The following is a 20,015-nucleotide window of genomic DNA, read 5'->3' as shown; positions in this document are numbered from 1 at the left end:
CATGCCGAACTCTTAATCTCACCTAGTCCCACCTACCCGCACTCAGCCCATAACCCTCCACTCCTTTCCTGTCCATATACCTATCCAATTTTACCTTAAATGACACAACTGAACTGGCCTCTACTACTTCTACAGGAAGCTCATTCCACACAGCTATCACTCTCTGAGTAAAGAAATACCCCCTTGTGTTTCCCTTAAACTTCTGCCCCCTAACTCTCAAATCATGTCCTCTCATTTGAATCTCCCCTACTCTCAATGGAAACAGCCTATTCACGTCAACTCTATCTATCCCTGTCAAAATTTTAAATACCTCGATCAAATCCCCCCTCAATCTTCTACGCTCCAATGAATAGAGACCTAACTTGTTCAACCTTTCTCTGTAACTTAAGTGCTGAAACCCAGGTAACATCCTAGTAAATCATCTCTGCACTCTCTCTAATTTATTGATATCTTTCCTATAATTCGGTGACCGGAACTGTACACAATATTCCAAATTTGGCCTTACCAATGCCTTGTACAATTTTAACATTACATCCCAACTTCTGTACTCAATGCTTTGATTTATAAAGGCCAGCGTTCCAAAAGCCTTCTTCACCACCCTATCTACATGAGACTCCACCTTCAGGGAACTATGCACTGTTATTCCTAGATCTCTCTGTTCCTCTGCATTCCTCAATGCCCTACCATTTACCCTGTATGTTCTATTTGGATTATTCCTGCCAAAATGTAGAACCTCACACTTCTCAGCATTAAACTCCATCTGCCAACATTCAGCCCATTCTTCTAACCGGCATAAATCTCCCTGCAAGCTTTGAAAACCCACCTCATTATCCACAACACCTCCTACCTTAGTATCATCTGCATACTTACTAATCCAATTTACCACCCCATCATCCAGATCATTTATATATATTACAAACAACATTGGGCCCAAAACAGATCCCTGAGGCACCCCGCTAGTCACCGGCCTCCAACCCGATAAACAATTATCCACCACTACTCTCTGGCATCTCCCATCTAGCCACTGTTGAATCCACTGCTCATGGAGCAGCCTGAGGAATATTCCCTCACTTCCCGGGGACTTATCCGTCCTAATGTATTTTAACAACTCAAACACCTCTTCTCCCTCAATTATCAACATGCTCCAGAACATCTACCTCACTCATATTGTCCTCACCATCATCAAGTTCCCTTTCATTGGTGAATACCGAAGAGAAGTATCCATTGAGGACCAAAATCACTTCCACTCCAGGCACTTCTTCACACCTTTATCTCTAATCCATCTTATCTTCACTCCTGTCAACCTTTTGTCCTTCACATAATTGAAGAATGCGTTGGGCTTTTCCTTTACCCTACTCACCAAGGCCTTCTCATGCCCCACTCTTGCTCTACTCAGCCCCTTCTTAAGCTCCTTTCTTGCTACCCTATATTCCTCAATAGACTCATCTGATCCTTGCTTCCTAAACCTCACATGTGCTGTCTTCTTCCATCTGACTAGATTCTCCACCTCACTTGTCACCCATGGTTCCTTCACCCTACCATTCTTTATCTTCCTTACCAGGACAAATTTATCCCTAACATCCTGCAAGAGCTCCCGAAACATCAACTACATGTCCAAAGTACAATTCCCTGCAAAAACATCACCCCAATGCACACACGCAAATTCTAGCCTTATAGCCTCATAAGTTGCCCTTCCCCAATTAAACATTTTCCTGTCCTGTCTAATTTTATCCTGTTCTATGATAATGTTAATTGCAGGGGGATCTGGACCAGCTGGAAAAATGGGCTGAAAAATGGCAGATGGAGTTTTATACAGACAAGTGTAAGGTATCGCACTTTGGAAGGAAAGACCAAGGTAGATGGCAGGACACGGAGGAATGCAATAGAACAGAGGGATCTGGGAATTCAGATACAAAATTCACTAAAAGTGCTGTCACAGGTAGATAGAGATAAAGAGAGCTTTTGGTATATTGGCCTTTATAAATCAAAGTATTAAGTATAAGAGTTGGAATGTTATGGTGCGGTTGTATAAGGCATTGATGAGGCCGAGTTTGGAGTATTGTGTGTCGTTTTGGTCACTGAATTACAGGAAGGATATTAATAAGGTTGAAAGAGTGCAGGGAAGGTTTACAAGGATGTTGCCGGGACCTGAGAAACTGAGTTACAGAGCAAGGTTGAATAGGTTAGGACTTTATTCCCTGGAGCGTAGAAGAATGAGGGGAGACTTGATAGAGGTATATAAAATTATGATGGGTATAGATAGAGTAAATGCAAGCAGGCTTCTACCACTGAGGCTAGGGGAGAAAAAAACCAGAGGACATGGGTTAAGGGTGAAGGGGGAAAAGCTTAAAGGGAATATGGGGGGGGGGGGGGCTTCATCACACAGAAAGTAGTGGGTGTATGGAATGAGCTGCCAGATGAAGTGGTAAATGCAGGCTCACTTTTGACATTTAAGAAAAACTTGGACAGCTACATGGATGAGAGGTGTTTGGATGGATACGTTCCAGGTGCAGGTCAGTGGGACTAGGCAGAAAAATGGTTTGGCACAGCCAAGAAGGGCCAAAAGGCCTGTTTCTGTGCTGTAATGTTCTATGGTTCTATCAGATGGGTAAACAGCAGAGTGGTACAAAGAATTTAAAAATGAGTTAGTTCCTGCTTTACTCTCCACACTGAACTGGGCTCTAAAAAAGACACAAATGCCACCCAGCTGGAAGGAAGAGATAACCTCAGCTATACCGAAAGAAGGCAAGGATAAAACAGAATGTGGGTCATTTAGACCAATATCCATTTGTAATGTAGATTTAGATTATTTACCTCCATTATGTACAAATGATTAGAAGAGTTTTTACCCATACTGATGCATAACAATCAGACAGGTTTTATACAACAACGCCAAACAAAAGACAAGATACGAAGGACACTTCACATTATGGATCATATACAAAAAAAAATAAAATCGAAGCAACAATGATAAGCATGGATGCTGAAAAGGCATTTGATTCGGTTAATTGGAATTTTCTTTACAGAGTTTTACATAGATTTGGTTTCCATGACACAATTATTAAAACTATACAGGCACTATATGACAACCCTACTGCTAGCATTAAAATCAATGGATACTTATCAAATAGTCTTACCCTAGAAAGAGGCACGAGACAGGGTTGTGCATGGTCACCGCTACACTTCGCATTATATCTGGAATCATTAGCTCAATACATCAGACAAAATGAAGATATCAGGGGAACTACTAGTAAAGGGACACAGAATGAATTGGCTTGTTACACAGATGACATTTTGATCTATCTAGGGCAACCAACATACTCTTTACCTAAACTGATACAATCTTTTAAACAATATGGTCAATTATCAGGATAGAAGATCAACATAGATAAAACCCAATAACTTTCATATAACCATAGCCCACCAAGAGAAATTGAAAGTAGATATCCCTGGGCATGGCATACAGAGTCTTTCAAATATTTGGGTATCATTATGCCAAAAGATTTGGCAAAATTATCAGAATGCAATTATCAGCCTATATATTAAAAAAAATTAAGGAAGGTATAACAAGATGGAACCTAATTCCTTTTTTAGTCTCGGTTCAAGGATTGAATCTATTAAAATGAATATACTGCCCAGACTATTATATCTCTTTCAGACCCTACCAATAGAAATTAATCAAACTCAATTCAATGAATGGAACAAAATGCTATCAAGATATACTTGGCAAGGTAAAGGGCTTAGAGTTCGTCTCAAAACTTTGCAATTATCAAAGGAAAAGGAAGGATGGGGCCTACCTTCTATCAGAGATTATTATTTTGCAGCACAGTTGAGAGCTGTGACATGTTGGCGCAACCCATCATATGAAGCTCAATGTTAAAACATTGAGGAGGGGATACTTCCTATCCCCATACAAGGAATTTTGGTTGATAACAACCTACGAAGGTACATAAATACTATTGATAACCCATGGGTGAAATGGATTCTTAAAATATGGAAAACTATTATAAAAGAATATAATCTAGAGGGAGATATTGCAATTCTTAAATGGTGTGCATATGACTCAGATTGTACGCTGAATAAACTGGATGCTAGATTGAAGGACTGAACAGCTAAAGGAATAACAGTTCTTTGCAATATAATTAAAGAAGGAATACTGCTCAGTTTTGAAATGCTTAAAGAGAAACACTTATTAGAAGAACAAGACTTTTATCGATATTTACCGATGCGACAATGTTAATACAATGGTTAAAAATGCAACCAGGGCAAGAACATGTTTGATAGTGCTATTTAGAAAAGCATACAATTCAGATAATGGTAGTAGAATCATTTCAAACGTGTATAAGGGTTTATCAAATCTTAAAACACATTCGACTTCATACATTAAAAAATGCGAGAAGGAAGGAGGGATAATTATATCTGAGGAAGAATGGACAACAATATGGAGGTATCAATGGAAGTGTACCAGTTCACAGAAATGGAGGGAGTTCAGATGGAAAAACTTGATAAGGTATTTTATTACTCCCTCTCAGAAATCCCATTATGATAGTAACCTCCCTGTTTGGTGGAGAAATTTTGGAAATCAAAATGCAAACCATTATCATATTTTCTGGGAACGCCCTGTTATCAAAGACTATTGGAGTAGGATACATAATGCCCTACAAGACAACTTTAAATATGAAATACCCTTAGAAAGTAAAACCATATATTTTGGGTATATATCTCAAGAATGGTTGAAAAGAGATAAATATTTAAGGAATATACTGCTGGTGGCTGGTAAAAAGATTCTTACTAGGAAATGGTTACCTTAAATGCATGGATGGAAATTAGAATGTACATTTACAAAATGGAGAAGATAACAGCATTTGTTAATCATAAGTTGGAACAATTTGATTCATACTGGGAAAAATGGTTTTACATAACACCTCATAGGCCTGATATTATCCTCACAAATCAATAAACATGTTGTAAAAAAAAGATCACTACCTACTTGTACATAGTTTTCTCCTTTTGCTTGTTCTTTCTTTCCTCTCTTTTCTATAAGTGTATATACCTCATAAATACTATGTGGTGATTTGTGGCCTATATGACTATATGATATGGATTCAACAAACCATGGATCAGGAAAACCCATAAGTTCTCTCTTCAGCACTCGTTGTTTGAGCAGGTACAGAGTATTTTTTCTTGTCATTATTCCCTAAAGAATACAGTATAACAACTATTTACATAGCACTTACATTGTATTAGGTATCATAAGTAATCTAGAAATGACTTAAAAGTACAGGCTGTCTCCGGGTTATGAATGAGTTCCATTCCTGAGTCTGTCTTTAAGTCGGATTTGATTTCGAACAGGTACATCCGGTATTATTTAGCGTCAGTTAGTCAAATGTTTTTCTTAGTATATAGTACATATTTTACCTTTCTATGCATATAAAAAACTTCAGAAACATATGCATTTCAAAAATTAAACCACCGCGCTGCTTAGTAATAATTGTAGCTTTCATCGGGGCAGGGCTTTTAACTTGCTCCATTAAAATTGTTCTGATCTTTGACCCCCTGTTGCCTAACGCTTTTCCAATGACCGATGGCATTTCGCCTCTTTCTGATCGCATTATTACTTCCACCTTATTTTCAACTGTGATCGTGATTATTTTCATGAACAGAACACCGCGGATTCAGAGCTGCAGCGCCAGGTCTTAATGTCCACCGCACTGAGCACGTTAAATAAAGTCTGGGGTTCCGCTGGGTCACCGCACTGAGCCAGGTTAAATAAAGGACTTGAGCATCTGTGTCTTTTGGTATCCGCAAGGGGTCTCGGAACCAATCCCCCACAGATAAAGAGGGCCGACTGTATATGTACAATATCTGAAATACATCTCATGGAAATGTTTGTTTGATGATGAACTTCAATAAAAAATAAATAAAAAAAAAGAAAACATAGAAAACCTACAGCACAATACAGGCCCTTCGGCCCACAAATCCTTACCTTAGAACTTACCCATAGCTCTCTAGTTTTCTAAGCTCCACGTACCTATCCAGGAGGCTCTTCAAAGACCCTATCGTATAAAGCCTCCACCACCGTCGCCGGCAGCCCATTTCACGCACTCACCATTCTCTGCGTACATCTCCTCTGTACCTAATATAGTATAATATTCTTGCAAACTTCCTCAAATGTATCACGAAGAGTATTCTAAACAATTTGCATCACCCTCTGATATGGAGGGGCCACTGAACAGGATCAGAAAAAGCTACAAATTGTAAATTCAGCCAGTTTCATCATGGGCACTAACTTCCCCAGTATCTAGGACATCTTCAATAGGTGATGCCTCAAAAGGCAGCATCCAACATTAAGGACCCCCATCACCCAAGACATTTCTTTTTCTCACTACTACCATGAAGGTGGTGGTGCAGGAGCATGAAAACAAACACGGCTTGTCAAGCTTCATATCACAGCCAGCCTCCCCTCATCGCTGGATCCTCCACAGTTTGCTATCATCCAAATCGCTCTACGGAGGACACAATATCCACCACACTGCACACAGTTCTCTCTCACTAGGACAACAAAGACACTTATGCCAGAATCCTGTACATTGATTTCAGTTCAGCGTTCAATACCACCATCCGGCAGAGACTAGTGGAGAAACTGTCGCTGCTTGGCCTTAACACTGCCATGTGTCGCTGGATTCTGGATTTTTTGACAGAGTCAGTCAGAGTCAACAGTCAGTCCACGTTGGCAGGAACATCTCTGACTCCATCACACTGAGCACACAAGGCTGTGCGCTTAGCCCATTGCTGTTTATACTGCTAACACATGACTGTACAGCCAGATTCAAGGAGAATCTGATCATTAAATTTGCTGATGATACCACAGTGGTGGGGCTCATCAGCAAAAATGATGAAACAATGTACAGGGAGAAAATCAAATACCTAGAGAGCTGGTGCAGTGACAACAACTTGATGCTTAATGTCACCAATACCAAGGAGATGATCGTCGACTTTAGACAGTCTCAGCCTGAGCACACACCCCTCAGCATCAGCAGCTCCACAGTGGAGAGAGTGGAAAACATCAAGTTCCTTGGGGTGCAGAACTCGGACAATCTCACCTGGTCCAGGAACACCACTGGGATTGTGAAACGAGCCCAGCAGAGATTGCACTTTCTGAGGAAGCTTAAACAAGCATCACTCCCCACTAACATCTTAACTACATATTACAGAGGCGTGGTTGAGAGTGTGCTGACCTTTTGCATCACATCCTGGTACTCCAGCTGCAATGCTGCCGACAAAAAAAGCCTTGCAGAGGGTGGTTAGGGGAGCAGAGAAGGTTATTAGGGTCTCCCTACCTTCAGTCCAAGACTTCTTTCAGAGTCGATGCCTCCAGAAGACATGGTACATCTTTAAAGACCCCTCACACCCTCTCCATAAACTGTTTGTTCTTCTGCCATCAGGTAAACGTTACAGGAGCATCAAAACTAAAACCACAAGGCTACTAAACAGCTTCCTCCCACAGGCAGTCAGACTGCTAAATAGCTGCTCTACCTGACTCTGCTTTGGACACTTTTAACTTGCACTGGACACTTATAACTTGATTTTAATCGACATGTGGCTGTTGCGTTTTACTATTCATTGTTATGTTATGATTGCACTGCTCCTGGGAAACGCTGTCTCATTCTACCCTGCAGAGCTGATGTACGGATAAATTGACAATAAAGTTTTTGAATCTTGAATCAATGTTTCAGAAACAGTTTCTTCTCCTCCACCATCAGATTTCTAAACGGACAATGAACCATTTTCCCCCTCTCTTTTTGCACTACTTATTTTATTTTGTTTTTTATATTTACTTATTGTAATTGATAGTTTATTATGTTTTGCAATGTACTGCTGCACAAAACAACACATTTCACAACATATGCCAGTGATATTTAATCTGATGCTGATTCTGAGGTCAATGGGACTAGGCAAAATAAAAGTTCTGTGTGGACTAGATGGGCTAAAGGGCCGGTTTCAGAGCTCTAGGACTCCAATTATAGTCTGTAGGAAATATAGAGGGGAAAAAAATCACAGTGAACAGTCCGAATGGACCACATTAAACCTCCCACAAATTTTCAGTTAAAAAAATCCCACTTTCTCTACCACCGGTCGCAAAATAATGGCACATATTGTCATGTAATTCAACAGATACCAAGTATTTTAATTAGGGCCAGGATTAATGATTCATTTGGTAATATAATAATTATTGAAGTTCATACCACATCTGACCCAGATCTGATCTGGAGCTGCATTCATACAAATGTAAGAGTAGTTAGAAAAAAAAAGATGAAGAGTAGGTCACATAGCTCCTCAAGCCTGCCCCATCATTCAACATGATCATGGCTGATCTATGCTGGATCCATCTCCTCTTCTGTGCCAATTCCCTATAGTTTTAAACTGCTTAGTCTCACAAATATTCACCTACCTCCACCTTAAATACCTGTAATGATTCAGCCTCCACCACACTCTAGGAAACAGAATTCCCCCACTACAAAAAGATTTCTTTTACACAAGGTCAATTGACTGACCAGTAATGAAAACTCCAGATAGAACTTCTTTTTACTCTAACTCAATGGAATAATTGCTGACTTTCTTTGCTGAATTATGCTAACCTACCATAAATAAAGAACTAAATGTTAGATTTTCATTTCTATATGGTTATCTGCTTTATGTTCCCGCTGTATAAAACTTAATACAACAACTTGTGCAAATCTAACTGTACAAATAGTTCCTCTTCCAAAATATAAAAATCTAATTCATCATTTTGGTTTATTTCTTTTCAGAAAGATGTTTGACATTATTTTAGTTTTCAGTTAATAGAAAATAAATTTGGGAATAAATATACAATCATTTGCGATTTTAATACCAATGAAATAAATAGAATTACACATTTTATCTTTAGGGCATTAAAAGTAAATGTTACACACAAATAAAAATTAAAAATAAAAGAGGGCAACAGCAAATCAGTAGAACACATTAACCAAACAATTGGAATATTGCTTGCAATTCTGAACCCTATAAGAAGTGGAGCAAGCTTTCACTAGAAAACTCCCGAGATGAGAGGTTAAATCTATGGAAAAGTTCATCAGAGATTATACTGATAGTGCATTTTACTTTGGTCTAGATTTGAAGATCTAATTAATTATGCTACCTTGCTCTCAATCACATGGTACATTCATTCCTTCCATTCCTTAACTTATTATACAGTTATACAGTATGGAAACAGGCCCTTCAGCCCAAATCATTCATGTTGACCAAGGTGCCTATTTGAGCTAGTCTCAATTACCTGTGTTTGGCAAATACCCTTCTAGATCTTTATCAACCATGTTCCTATCTAGAAGTCTGTTATACATTGTAATTGTATCTGTCTCTACCACAGCTCTGAAAGCTCATTCCATCCATGCACCACTATTATGTGAAGAAATTGCTCGTCATCTCACCTTAAATCTGCACTCTCTTCTCCTATAGCCTTGGCAAAAAGACTGATCATTCACCACAAAACAGTTTGGAATAGAAGTGAAATTGAGAATTAATGTTGCACGTAAAGAAAGCTCAGGGTCACCTCTAGAGATCGACAGCATGTGCTCCACAAAGTGAAAAACCAAACTGCATTCAGTTTCTTCAATGTAGAGGAGGCTACACTGTTACAATAAGTAGAACAGAATAGATTGTAAATAGAAGTGAATTGCTGCATCAAATGGAATGATTGTTTGGTTTCCTGGATGGTGGGAAGTGAAGAGAGGGAAATGGATGGACCAGGAAGTCACAGAGAAAAAATCTTTTCTGTTTTCTCAAAGAGATGGAGAAGATAAAGTGCATTTGTGGTTGATATTTGAAGTGACAGAAAGAAATTTATCTCACATGGAGAACAATGGATCGGAAAGGAAGGGTGTTCATTCCATGATTTTTGGAGCAAAGACAGACTGAAGAAATTTGGACAAATTCGGCCTATGGCCTGGTTGCAGATCGATGGAACTAGGTAAATCAATAGTTTGGCACTGACTAGATGGGCCAAAGGTCCTGTTTCTGTGCTGTGGTGTTCTATGACTCTGTAAACAAGGGCTTTTATTTAAAAAATCCATGACAGAAGGAAAAGTAGGAGTTAGGAAAAGTAAGTTTTATACGCAGGATGAATTCAGCATAATTTATTCAGCTCAGCTGCCAGAGCCGTGTGTCGGTCAAATTTTATTTAATTTTACACATCAGCACACAATTTACAGCTTTCATTAATTCTGATTTTCATTAAATGATAGATTAGAATTTTGTCCTTTTAAATAAACAGATTTCAAGCAAAGAAACACAATGTTTTTAGACTACATGGATATACAACAGGATCCCTACAAATACTCAAGTGTTTTCCATTTATTAATAGCACTTTCGATCACATACATGCAAGATAATCAAACTAACTGCAGAATCAGCAAAGGCCTCAACCCAGATTGGTAATTCCAAGAAACACAAACACACAAAGGTCAAGTTTCAAATACATTACCCCAATTAGTGTTCATAATCATAAAGTAGTTGGCAAGCATTCTGAGCAGGTCAACAAATTACTTGAGTAGATTAGCCAGGTGATTAACAATATTTTCTCCAAAATAGATTATTCTAAAGCTGATGTGCAGTTATTGGATATGTTTGGTTGAAGTTATTGGTGTACAAGGGGGTCACACACTTTTTCTGACAAATACATTTTTCTCAATAAATAAATGAACAAGTATGATATTTTTGTGTTATTTATTTAAATGGGTTCTCTTTAACTAGCTTTAGGACTTACATGAAGATCTGATCACATTTTAGGTCTTATTTATGCGGAAATAGAAAAAAATCTACAGGGTTCACAAACTTTCTAATATCACTGTACACTGTTATCCTGAGGCTGAAATGATCAACTTTAAACAATCTTCACCATCTTTGTGCAAGGTATGATGGCAACTATCAGGAATGTTTTCCCAATGATGCCCACTGGCTTCAGTTTTAGCAAGGCTTCTTGATGCCACACTTGGTCAATTGCTACAACATTGTCATTGTTGCTTCATTTCTAGATTCACCTCCATTATTTGGGCTACAGCTGCAAAGAGGTCTGGAGATGAATGGCCCTGAAGAAACCCAAATATTATGTGAGGACAAGTCATTGGTGAGTTACTATTGATGAGGACATCTTCCTTCTCTTCCATGATGATTAATTATGAGGCAATAATTAGCTCACTGAATCCCTCTTTCTATTTGTGAATACCAGTGTGATCTTCCATTAATGAACAGAGACCAGTGGTGTGGCTGGACTGGAACAGCTTGATAAGAGGCAGGTCTATCTTTGCGGTTTACATATTGGATTTCATTTATAGGATGCGGTAAGTGATGCAGGCATCAGAATAACTGTACTGCTATTTTAGGGGAAGGTTTGTTTTAGGCCAGCAACATTGATATTCAGAGTCTATCATCCAAAATAAGCAGACAGCCTGGACAAATGTGAAGCCATTTATATTTGTGGTATATGTTAATTTGACTAGAAGCATAAAATAAAAATCCCTTATTGTTGATGGAGTGTGCTTCCTGAGGCACATGTGTTGTTGTTTATATAATAGATTTGGGTCTACAGACACCTTTATAATACAAATTTAGTCTTACTTTCTCATGCCACCTATAGTAGATTCTTGTTAATTGGAACATACTGGGACCAGTATACTTTGACCCAATTAAGTGGCTGCCCCAATTAGCTGAAGTTTCATATGAATAGTTAAAAAGACATAAAAAGACAAACTACTGTTTCACTGAGTAACAGATTATGTATTTAAAATAAATACAAAACAAATTAGAACACTATGAATGCTACTAGGGTACTATAAAAAACCGTGTTTTAGTTCCTAGTAATTATCAACAGCGGAATTCATCCAGTGTTAGCTGCCTTGTTCTTTTGATTAGACTGTAAGTTAACTATGTCAGCACCGACACCTAGTACAGATAATGGACCTCCTTCATACAATGCTTTTGACAACTTCATCCTCCAAATCATTCAAGATGATTGCTGATACCCTCAAATTCTACAGAATTCCTATCTTGTTGAAGTAGTTAATTTGTTTTATTTTCACACAGCCATTTTTGGCATCTTCAAACCTGACTGCTTGAAACCACAGTAAGACCATAAGACATAGGAGCAGAAGTAGGTCATTCAGCCCATCGAGTTTGCTCCCCCATTCAATAACAGATTGGTTCAATTCTTCCAGTCATCTCCACTCCCCTGCCTTCTCCCAATACCCCTTGATGTCCTGGTAAATCAAGAATCTATCTATCTTTGCTTAAATGCATCCAATGACTTGGCCTCCACAGCCACTCGTGGCAGCAAATTTCACAGATTTACTAAACCAATTTCTCTGCATCTCTTTTCTAAATGGATGTCCTTCAATCCTGAAGTCGTGCCCTCTTGTCCTGGACTCCCCTACCATGGGAAATAACTTTGCCATATTTAATCTGTTCAGGCCTTTTAACATTTGGAATGTTTCTATGAGATTCACCCCCCCCCCTTCTCCTTAACTCCAGGGAATACAGCCCAAGAGCTGCCAGATGTTCCTCATATGGTAACCCTTTCATTCCTGGAATCATTCTCATGAATCTTCTCTGAACCCTCTCTCCCTCTAGTTAACAAAATATTTCTGAATTACCTTACTGCTTATTTCTTGCCAATTATCAGTGACAAAATCACTGCTTTCTGAGCACAAACATACACATCTGACACTATTTACAAACTGCTCGCTCTAAGAATGATGTAGTGTTTACCAGCCACACAACTGCATACAATTGATGCTGGTTAGAAACTGTTTGTCAACAGTCTCCATTCCAATTAAGTAGTGCAGTGTCCCATTAAACAAAGGGAATCCCAGCTATTTTCTCAATTGGTTTTTGTTCTTTAAGAGTTGTCCCAAATAAGAGGGTGCCCTGATTGACCAAAGGCACAATTAACTGGAATCCACTGTATTTGTATTCTATCACATCAAAATACCCAAAATTGTTCGACAATTTTCAAGAGCCATTCCTACAGAAACAATACAAATGGCCTAAGGCAGCAATAAAAAACTGAAATCATATGCACATGTGCTTGGAACTCTATAACTTAATCATACAATTGGTGATTCTGTAGAGGAACTATTAATTGAACTGAGTGTCAAAGGAAAAAAGCTCATACTGGAATCTTCCTGGAAATGAAAATATTCACAATAAAAAACAACCAAATTAGTTCTGTAGTGATCAGATGTTTCTCTTTCTTTCACAATTAATTAAACATGCACAAAGTTAAATTAGATTCGCATAGGAAGAAAAAGGCATATGTTCAAACAATGCCTAAATACATTCTTAGTAACATTAAAAAGTCGCATAAGATTACAGCTATTGGGAAACACCAACCTCAGCTGAACCCTTTGGTAAAATAGTTACTCATTACTGAGTGAAATAAATGTTAAATTCCAGTCTTAGACATACATAGGCAAACTTGGGATTCCTCTACAATTTTGGAATTTTTTTTGCTGCACTTCTAAGATATACAATATTTTCTTCAACAGAATTGGCAGTTTGTCATTACATACCTTAGTGACTAACTTGCACCATATTACAAATTAGTGAAACAATGCATTTGTTTCAAACTTTGGTAACCATTCAATACTAAGTTAAATTATAAACAAGGTATCATTTTTAGAAAAGACATTTACGTGTAAAAATTGTTCACCTTTCATTGTATTACACATTTATTGTCAAATCTACTATGACACAGGCGTACCTCGTGAAATGGACAACACACTGTGATCTACAGATCAAAAATTCATCCTGAAAGAAAATAGGTTAGATCAGCAACAGCTAAGACATTTTTTTTTAAATGTACAAGAATGTTTGACCTCCTCACTGCATTGCCTTCCATAGATGGGTACACAAAGCTACCTTATACTTGGTTGTACTCTCAAAATCATGCCTTACTCTGACATTAAATACCTAGGCATGACTTCTTTTTCCAGCAAATCAGACCCACCAGGTACCTGATACAAGGGAGGAAAGATTTCAACATGACTTCGAACTTTATGAAGGTCACAGCATCAGAGGAAACATGAAGGAGGAAATTTTGTTCCAATTCCTGCTCACTGTCCTTCTTCAGCTGATGAATTACTGCATTTTATACTTTTTTTTCAGGATATGTATGTTGCTAATTGTTGCCATTTGTTGATCAGAAACATGGCTTCTGACTTTTTGATGGAAGTAAAGTCATTGATGAAGCAGCTGAAAATGTTTGGACTTACCTGCAGTGATTTCCAGGCGCAAATAGGATTAGTCTCTGACAACTACAGTCATCTTTCTTTGGGTGAAGTGCTTTGATAATAACTTCAAGGTGTCTGGACAACACACCGACTAAACTACCACATTGGTGTCAAAGGCAGTTCACTTCCTCTTCATCTCTAACATTCAGCTCTTTGGTCCTTGTTTGGACAAAGGCTATAATGAGGTCCAGTCAAATGGTTCTGGATAATCGCAAAATGAGCACACATACACTTCAATTTTCATCATTGTAAGTAGCTTAATAGCGTCACTGATTATTGAGCTGCCTTAACTTTAAGCTCTGTTGAAATCAGGTTTATGGCAGGTAGATCAATTACAGGATAAATTTGCTTGACATAATTCTCGTCAATCTACTTGCTGCTGGTGCTTCTATCCTTGATAGCATTTGAAGTGAATGCCACTCAGTACTTGTAGATACAAAGTCCTAGCTTCATGCTGTGAATACTATCAATGGTGTTAAGTGACACCATGTTAAATAATGGACCTGAATCAAATTGAAACTAGATACCCACCATCAACTCTAAATGGGTAGTTCACCTGCCGAGACTCAAGGCCTCAAATCTTAATTGGGAGGTGGCTATCTGCTGTAGTAAGATAAGAAACAATGGATCATTTCAGATATTTCCAATGGTATCAGGACCTCAAATACAAGCAGCAGAGCTGGTTGTTAGTAAAGTAATAAGAGATAACCAGAAGTGTAGCTTAAGATGGTGAAATACTTAAGTGGTCAGACCCATAACTCATCCTCAGGTACAAGAAGATGAAGATGGACGAAATGGGTCAGACCTGGACTTGACCGTTGATGTGGTACTGTCGAACTGGAGAACAACAGATGGAATGTGTCTCAGAGATAGGACTTGGCTCCTTTCCTGGTCCGGAACAGCAAGAAAATTTAGGATGGAAACCTAACGCCAACACTGAGTTTGAAAACCACAGTAAAGAGAGAAGCCATGAGCCTGACCAAAACAAACAGATCTCGTCTTGACAGGTAGCAATACTGTGAAAGTTGTGAGTGCATGCATGTTGCTTTGCAATTAAATTTTCGGCATGCCTTTCACTTTTTGTCAGTCATGTATCTCTATACTGAATGTCAGCAGATCAGCGTGAATTGAATGCAACACCGTAATGCTATCAGCATAAGCAGAATTTTATTTCATTCACAACCTTTTTAGCTATGTGTATATCTTGTTCTACAATTACCATCAAGCCAGGGTTCCACGAAGAATATAAAATAGTATGGTATTGCAGCACATGTGCACCCAACATAAGGTCCCAAATGGGGTTCAATGCAACACAGAATTATGGACAGCTCTGAAGTAGGGTTTCAACCGAAAGCATCAACAACTCCTTCCCCCTCACTAATACTACTCAGTCCACCAATTGCTTGTTGCTCCAGATTAGTCTCCATAATAATAAAGAAATGTTTGACAGCACTACATGTAAAGGTTACAGGGCCAGACCATATCACTGCAGTATTAATAGCTACATAACTAGCCAAACCTCTAATAAAGTTGTTCTGTATAGTTATAAACCTGGCACCTAACTGACAATATGGAAGACCGCTTGATGTCCACAAAAAGCAGAACAAAATAAAATCGGCTAATTCCCAGTCTAATTGTCACTTATCAGCAAATGAAGTGTAAGGAGAGGCTCTTGACATCCAGGCAGTATATAACCACTACAGAATTCCAATAAAAGCAATCAATTGCTTTTTTCCTCAATAGCTGGCTTGGTTGTTGGAGATGAACTACTCCAGTCTCATGACGGTGATCCAGGAGAGCACTACATTAGACCGAACCATCTTGAGTTCTTCATCAATGAATTCCTTCCAACAAGAAGTCGGAAGTGGGAATGTTCAATGCTGATTGCACAATAGTCAATTCCATTTGCAGTTTTTCAGAAAAAGTAACATTCATACCTGTATTCAGGAAGGAGCTGATAAGGAGCAAATAATGCTTATGCTATGCAAAAGCCAAGCAATAACCACAACCAACAAAAAAAGTCTAACCACTTACCTGTAACATTCAAAGGGAACACCAAGACCCTGGAAGTCATAGTTGAGCAGAAATTGACACAATTAGCCACATAACACTGTGGCTACAAAAGCATGTGAGGCAGCATAACAGTATCACTACCATTACACTACATGGTAGAGTAATGGTAGTGTAATGCTGAAGTCATAGGAGAAGTACAGCATAGAGATATCCTTGGGCATGGCAAACAGAGTCTGTCAAATATTTGGGTATCATTATGCCACAAGATTTGGCAAAATTATCAGAATGCAATTATCACCCTATATATTAAAAAAATTAAGGAAGATATAACAAGATGGAACCCAATTCCTTTTCTTGGTCTCAGTTCAAGGATGAATCTATTAAAATGAATATACTGCTCAGACTACTACATCTCTTTCACACCCTACCAACAGAGATTAACCAAAATCAATTTAATGAATGGAATAAGATGCTATCAATATGGCAAAGTAAAAGGCCTAGAGTTCATTTCAAAACTTTGCAATTAGCCAAACTGGGGGGGGGAATTGGGGCCTACCTTCTCTTAGAGATTTTTATTTTGCAGCACAGTTGAGAGCTGTGATATGCTGGTGTAACCCATCATTAGACGCTCAATGGAAAAACATTGAGGAGAGGATACTTTCCATCCCCATACAGGCAATTTTGGCTGATAACAACCTACAAAGTTACATAAATACTACTGATAACCTCTGAGTGAAATGGACTCTTAAAATACGGAAAACTATTGTAAAAGAATATAAACTAGAGAAAGACATTGCAATTCTTAAATGGTGTGCATATGACTCAGATATTACGCTGAATAAACTGAATGCTAGATTGAAGGACTGGCCACCTAAAGGAATAACAGCTATTTGCAATATAATGAAAGAAGGAACACTGTTCAGTTTTGCTGGAGAAGTTGTGGAAATCAAAATGCAAACCATTAACATATTTTCTGGGGATGTCCCTTTATCAAAGACTATTGGAGTGGGATACATAATGCCCTACAAGACATCTTTAAATGTGAAATACCCCTTAGAGAGTAAGACCATATATTTTGGGTATATACCTCAAGAATGGTTGAAAAGAGGTAAATATTTAAGGAATATACTGTGGTGGCTGGTAAAAAGGCCCTTACCAGGAAATGGTTATCACAGGAGAGCCTAACTTTAAGTGCATGGATGGAAATTACAATGGACATTTACAAAATGGAGAAGATAACAGCATCTGTTATTCATAAGTTGGAACAATTTGATTCATACTGCAAAAAATGGTTTAACTACATAACACCTCATAGGCCTGGTTTTATTCTCACAAGTCAATGAATATGTTGTTAAAAAAAGATCACTCCCTACTTTCTACATAGTTTTCTTTCTTTCTTTTCTTTTTCAATCTTTTTATTATTGTTATTAATATCAATAAAATAAAATTGATACATAGATAATGGGATTACAAACATACACACTTCAACTGAACATGAAAGAATACATAAGCAATGATTACAGTATAACTGAGTATTCCCAAATCATGGACGATACAATATACAAATAAACAAGGCAAACCGAGGTATATCATAATATATATTAAAAAAAAACAGAAAAAAGAAAAAGAAAAAAAATATGCAAAAAAACTAATCTAATAATCTAATAACTAATAAGGAAAAAAACAGAAAAAGAAAAAATGGGGATAAAAAGGGCTGTTTATAATATCTCAAAAATATACAAAATCATCAGTGTCGTCAACTCCAATCCTCTCAACATATATAAAATCGAAACTGGAAAAACAAATAGGCATGGAACAGCGTCATATTACATCATATGAAAATATTGAATAAATGGTCTCCATATCTTTTCAAATTTAATAGAAGTATCAAATACAACACTTCTAATTTTTTCTAAATTTAGACATAACATAGTTTGAGAAAACCAATGAAATACGGTAGGATTAATTTCTTTCCAATTTAACAAAATAGATCTAGCCATTAATGTAAGAAATGCAATCATTTGACAAGCGGAAGAAGATAAATGGAGTGAGTCTATCATTGGTAAACTAAAAATTGCAGTAATAGGATGAGGTTGTAAATCAATGTTCAATACCACAGAAATAATATTAAAAATATCTTTCCAATATTTTTTCAAAAGCGGACACGACCAGAACATATGAGTTAAAGACGCTATCTCAGAATGACATCGGTCACAAATAGGATTTATATAGGAATAAAAATGAGCCAATTTATCCTTGGACATATGAGCCCTGTGCACAACTTTAAACTGTATTAATGAATGTTTAGCACATATAGATGATGTATTAACTAATTGAAGAATTTTCTCCCAATTCTCAATAGGGATAGTAAGGTTAAGTTCTCTTTCCCAATCATTTTTAGTCTTATAAAAGGGCTCTGAATGTATCTTCATAATTATATTGTAAAGTTTTGATATTAGCCCTTTCTGAAAAGGATTTAGTTCAAACAAATTCTCCAAAATACCTGAAGACACAAAATTTGGAAAAGTAGGAAGTACAGTATTTAAGAAATTCCTAATCTGTAAATATCTAAAAAAATGAAATCTAGGCAAATTATATTTATTAGATAATTGCTCAAAAGGCATAAAACAATTATCCAAAAATAAATTGGAAAATCATAGTAATCCTTTAGTCTTCCAAGCTGAATAAGCTTGGTCTATAATAGAAGGATAAAAAAAACAATTGGATACAATAGGAATATTTAAAACAAACTGAGTCAACCCAAAACATTTCCGAAATTGAAACCATATACGTAAAGTATGTTTAACTATTGGACTGTCAATTCATTTCGGCAATTTAGAAAGAGCAAAGGGAAGAGAAGTCCCTAAAATAGAACCCAATGTAAATCCTTGTACAGATTTAATTTCCAGGTTCACCCAATGAGGGCTAAAAGATATATCCCAATCCTTTAACCAACATATCAAATATCAGATATTAACTGCCCAATAATAAAATCTAAAATTAGGCAATGCCAATCCACCTTCTTTCCTTGCCTTATGTAAATATATTTTACCTAACCTAGGATTTTTATTCTGCCATATATATGAGGAAATTTTTGATTCAACATTAGCAAAAAAAGATTTCAGAATAAAAATTGGTACCACTTGAAATATACATAAAAACTTGGGTAAAATAACCATCTTAATAGCATTAATCCGACCTATCAGAGATAAAGATTGTGGTGACCACTTAGTAAACAAACATTTAATCTGATTAAGGGTAAAAAATTAACCTTAATTAAGTCTTTATAGTTTTTTGTGATTTTAATCCCTAAGTAAATAAAAGAGTCATTAACTAATTTAAAAGGTAAATTTCCATAAATTGGAACCTGTCTATTTAAAGGAAACAATTCACTCTTATTAAGATTTAATTTATACCCCGAAAAATCACTAAATTGAGCCAACAATGATAAAACTGTAGGAATGGATTTCTCAGGATCAGAAATAAATAATAATAAATCATCTGCATATGATGATAACTTATGTATATCTGTCCCACAATTAATGCCAAAAATGTTGTGATTCTCTGATAGCAATTGCCAAGGGTTCTAAAGCAATATCAAATAATAATGGACTAAGAGGACAGCCTTATCTAGTACCCCGAAATAAATGAAAAAAGGGAGATCTTTGTTTGTTAGTAAGC

General features: G+C 37.2%; 1 protein-coding gene across 3 annotated transcripts in view; it reads right to left on the bottom strand.

Annotated features, from left to right (window-relative positions):
* Positions 1–20,015, bottom strand: part of LOC132402201 (xenotropic and polytropic retrovirus receptor 1 homolog) — a 444,705-nt gene that overhangs the window by 320,525 nt on the left and 104,165 nt on the right. The window contains exon 1 of one of the 3 annotated variants that reach the window (XM_059984919.1): positions 13,742–13,763. The exons of the other annotated variants lie outside the window; for them this stretch is intronic. Within the exon in view, the coding sequence (XP_059840902.1) occupies positions 13,742–13,760 (19 nt within the window). The 5' untranslated portion in view covers positions 13,761–13,763. Of the gene's footprint in view, positions 1–13,741; positions 13,764–20,015 lie in introns of those variants that run through there. 3 annotated transcript variants of the gene reach the window in all.

This window comes from Hypanus sabinus, chromosome 11, assembly GCF_030144855.1.
Source record: "Hypanus sabinus isolate sHypSab1 chromosome 11, sHypSab1.hap1, whole genome shotgun sequence".
Taxonomy (NCBI): Eukaryota; Metazoa; Chordata; class Chondrichthyes; order Myliobatiformes; family Dasyatidae; genus Hypanus; species Hypanus sabinus.
The sequence above is the reverse complement of the archived record's forward strand: the minus strand, read 5'-3'. Positions and strand labels throughout refer to the sequence as shown.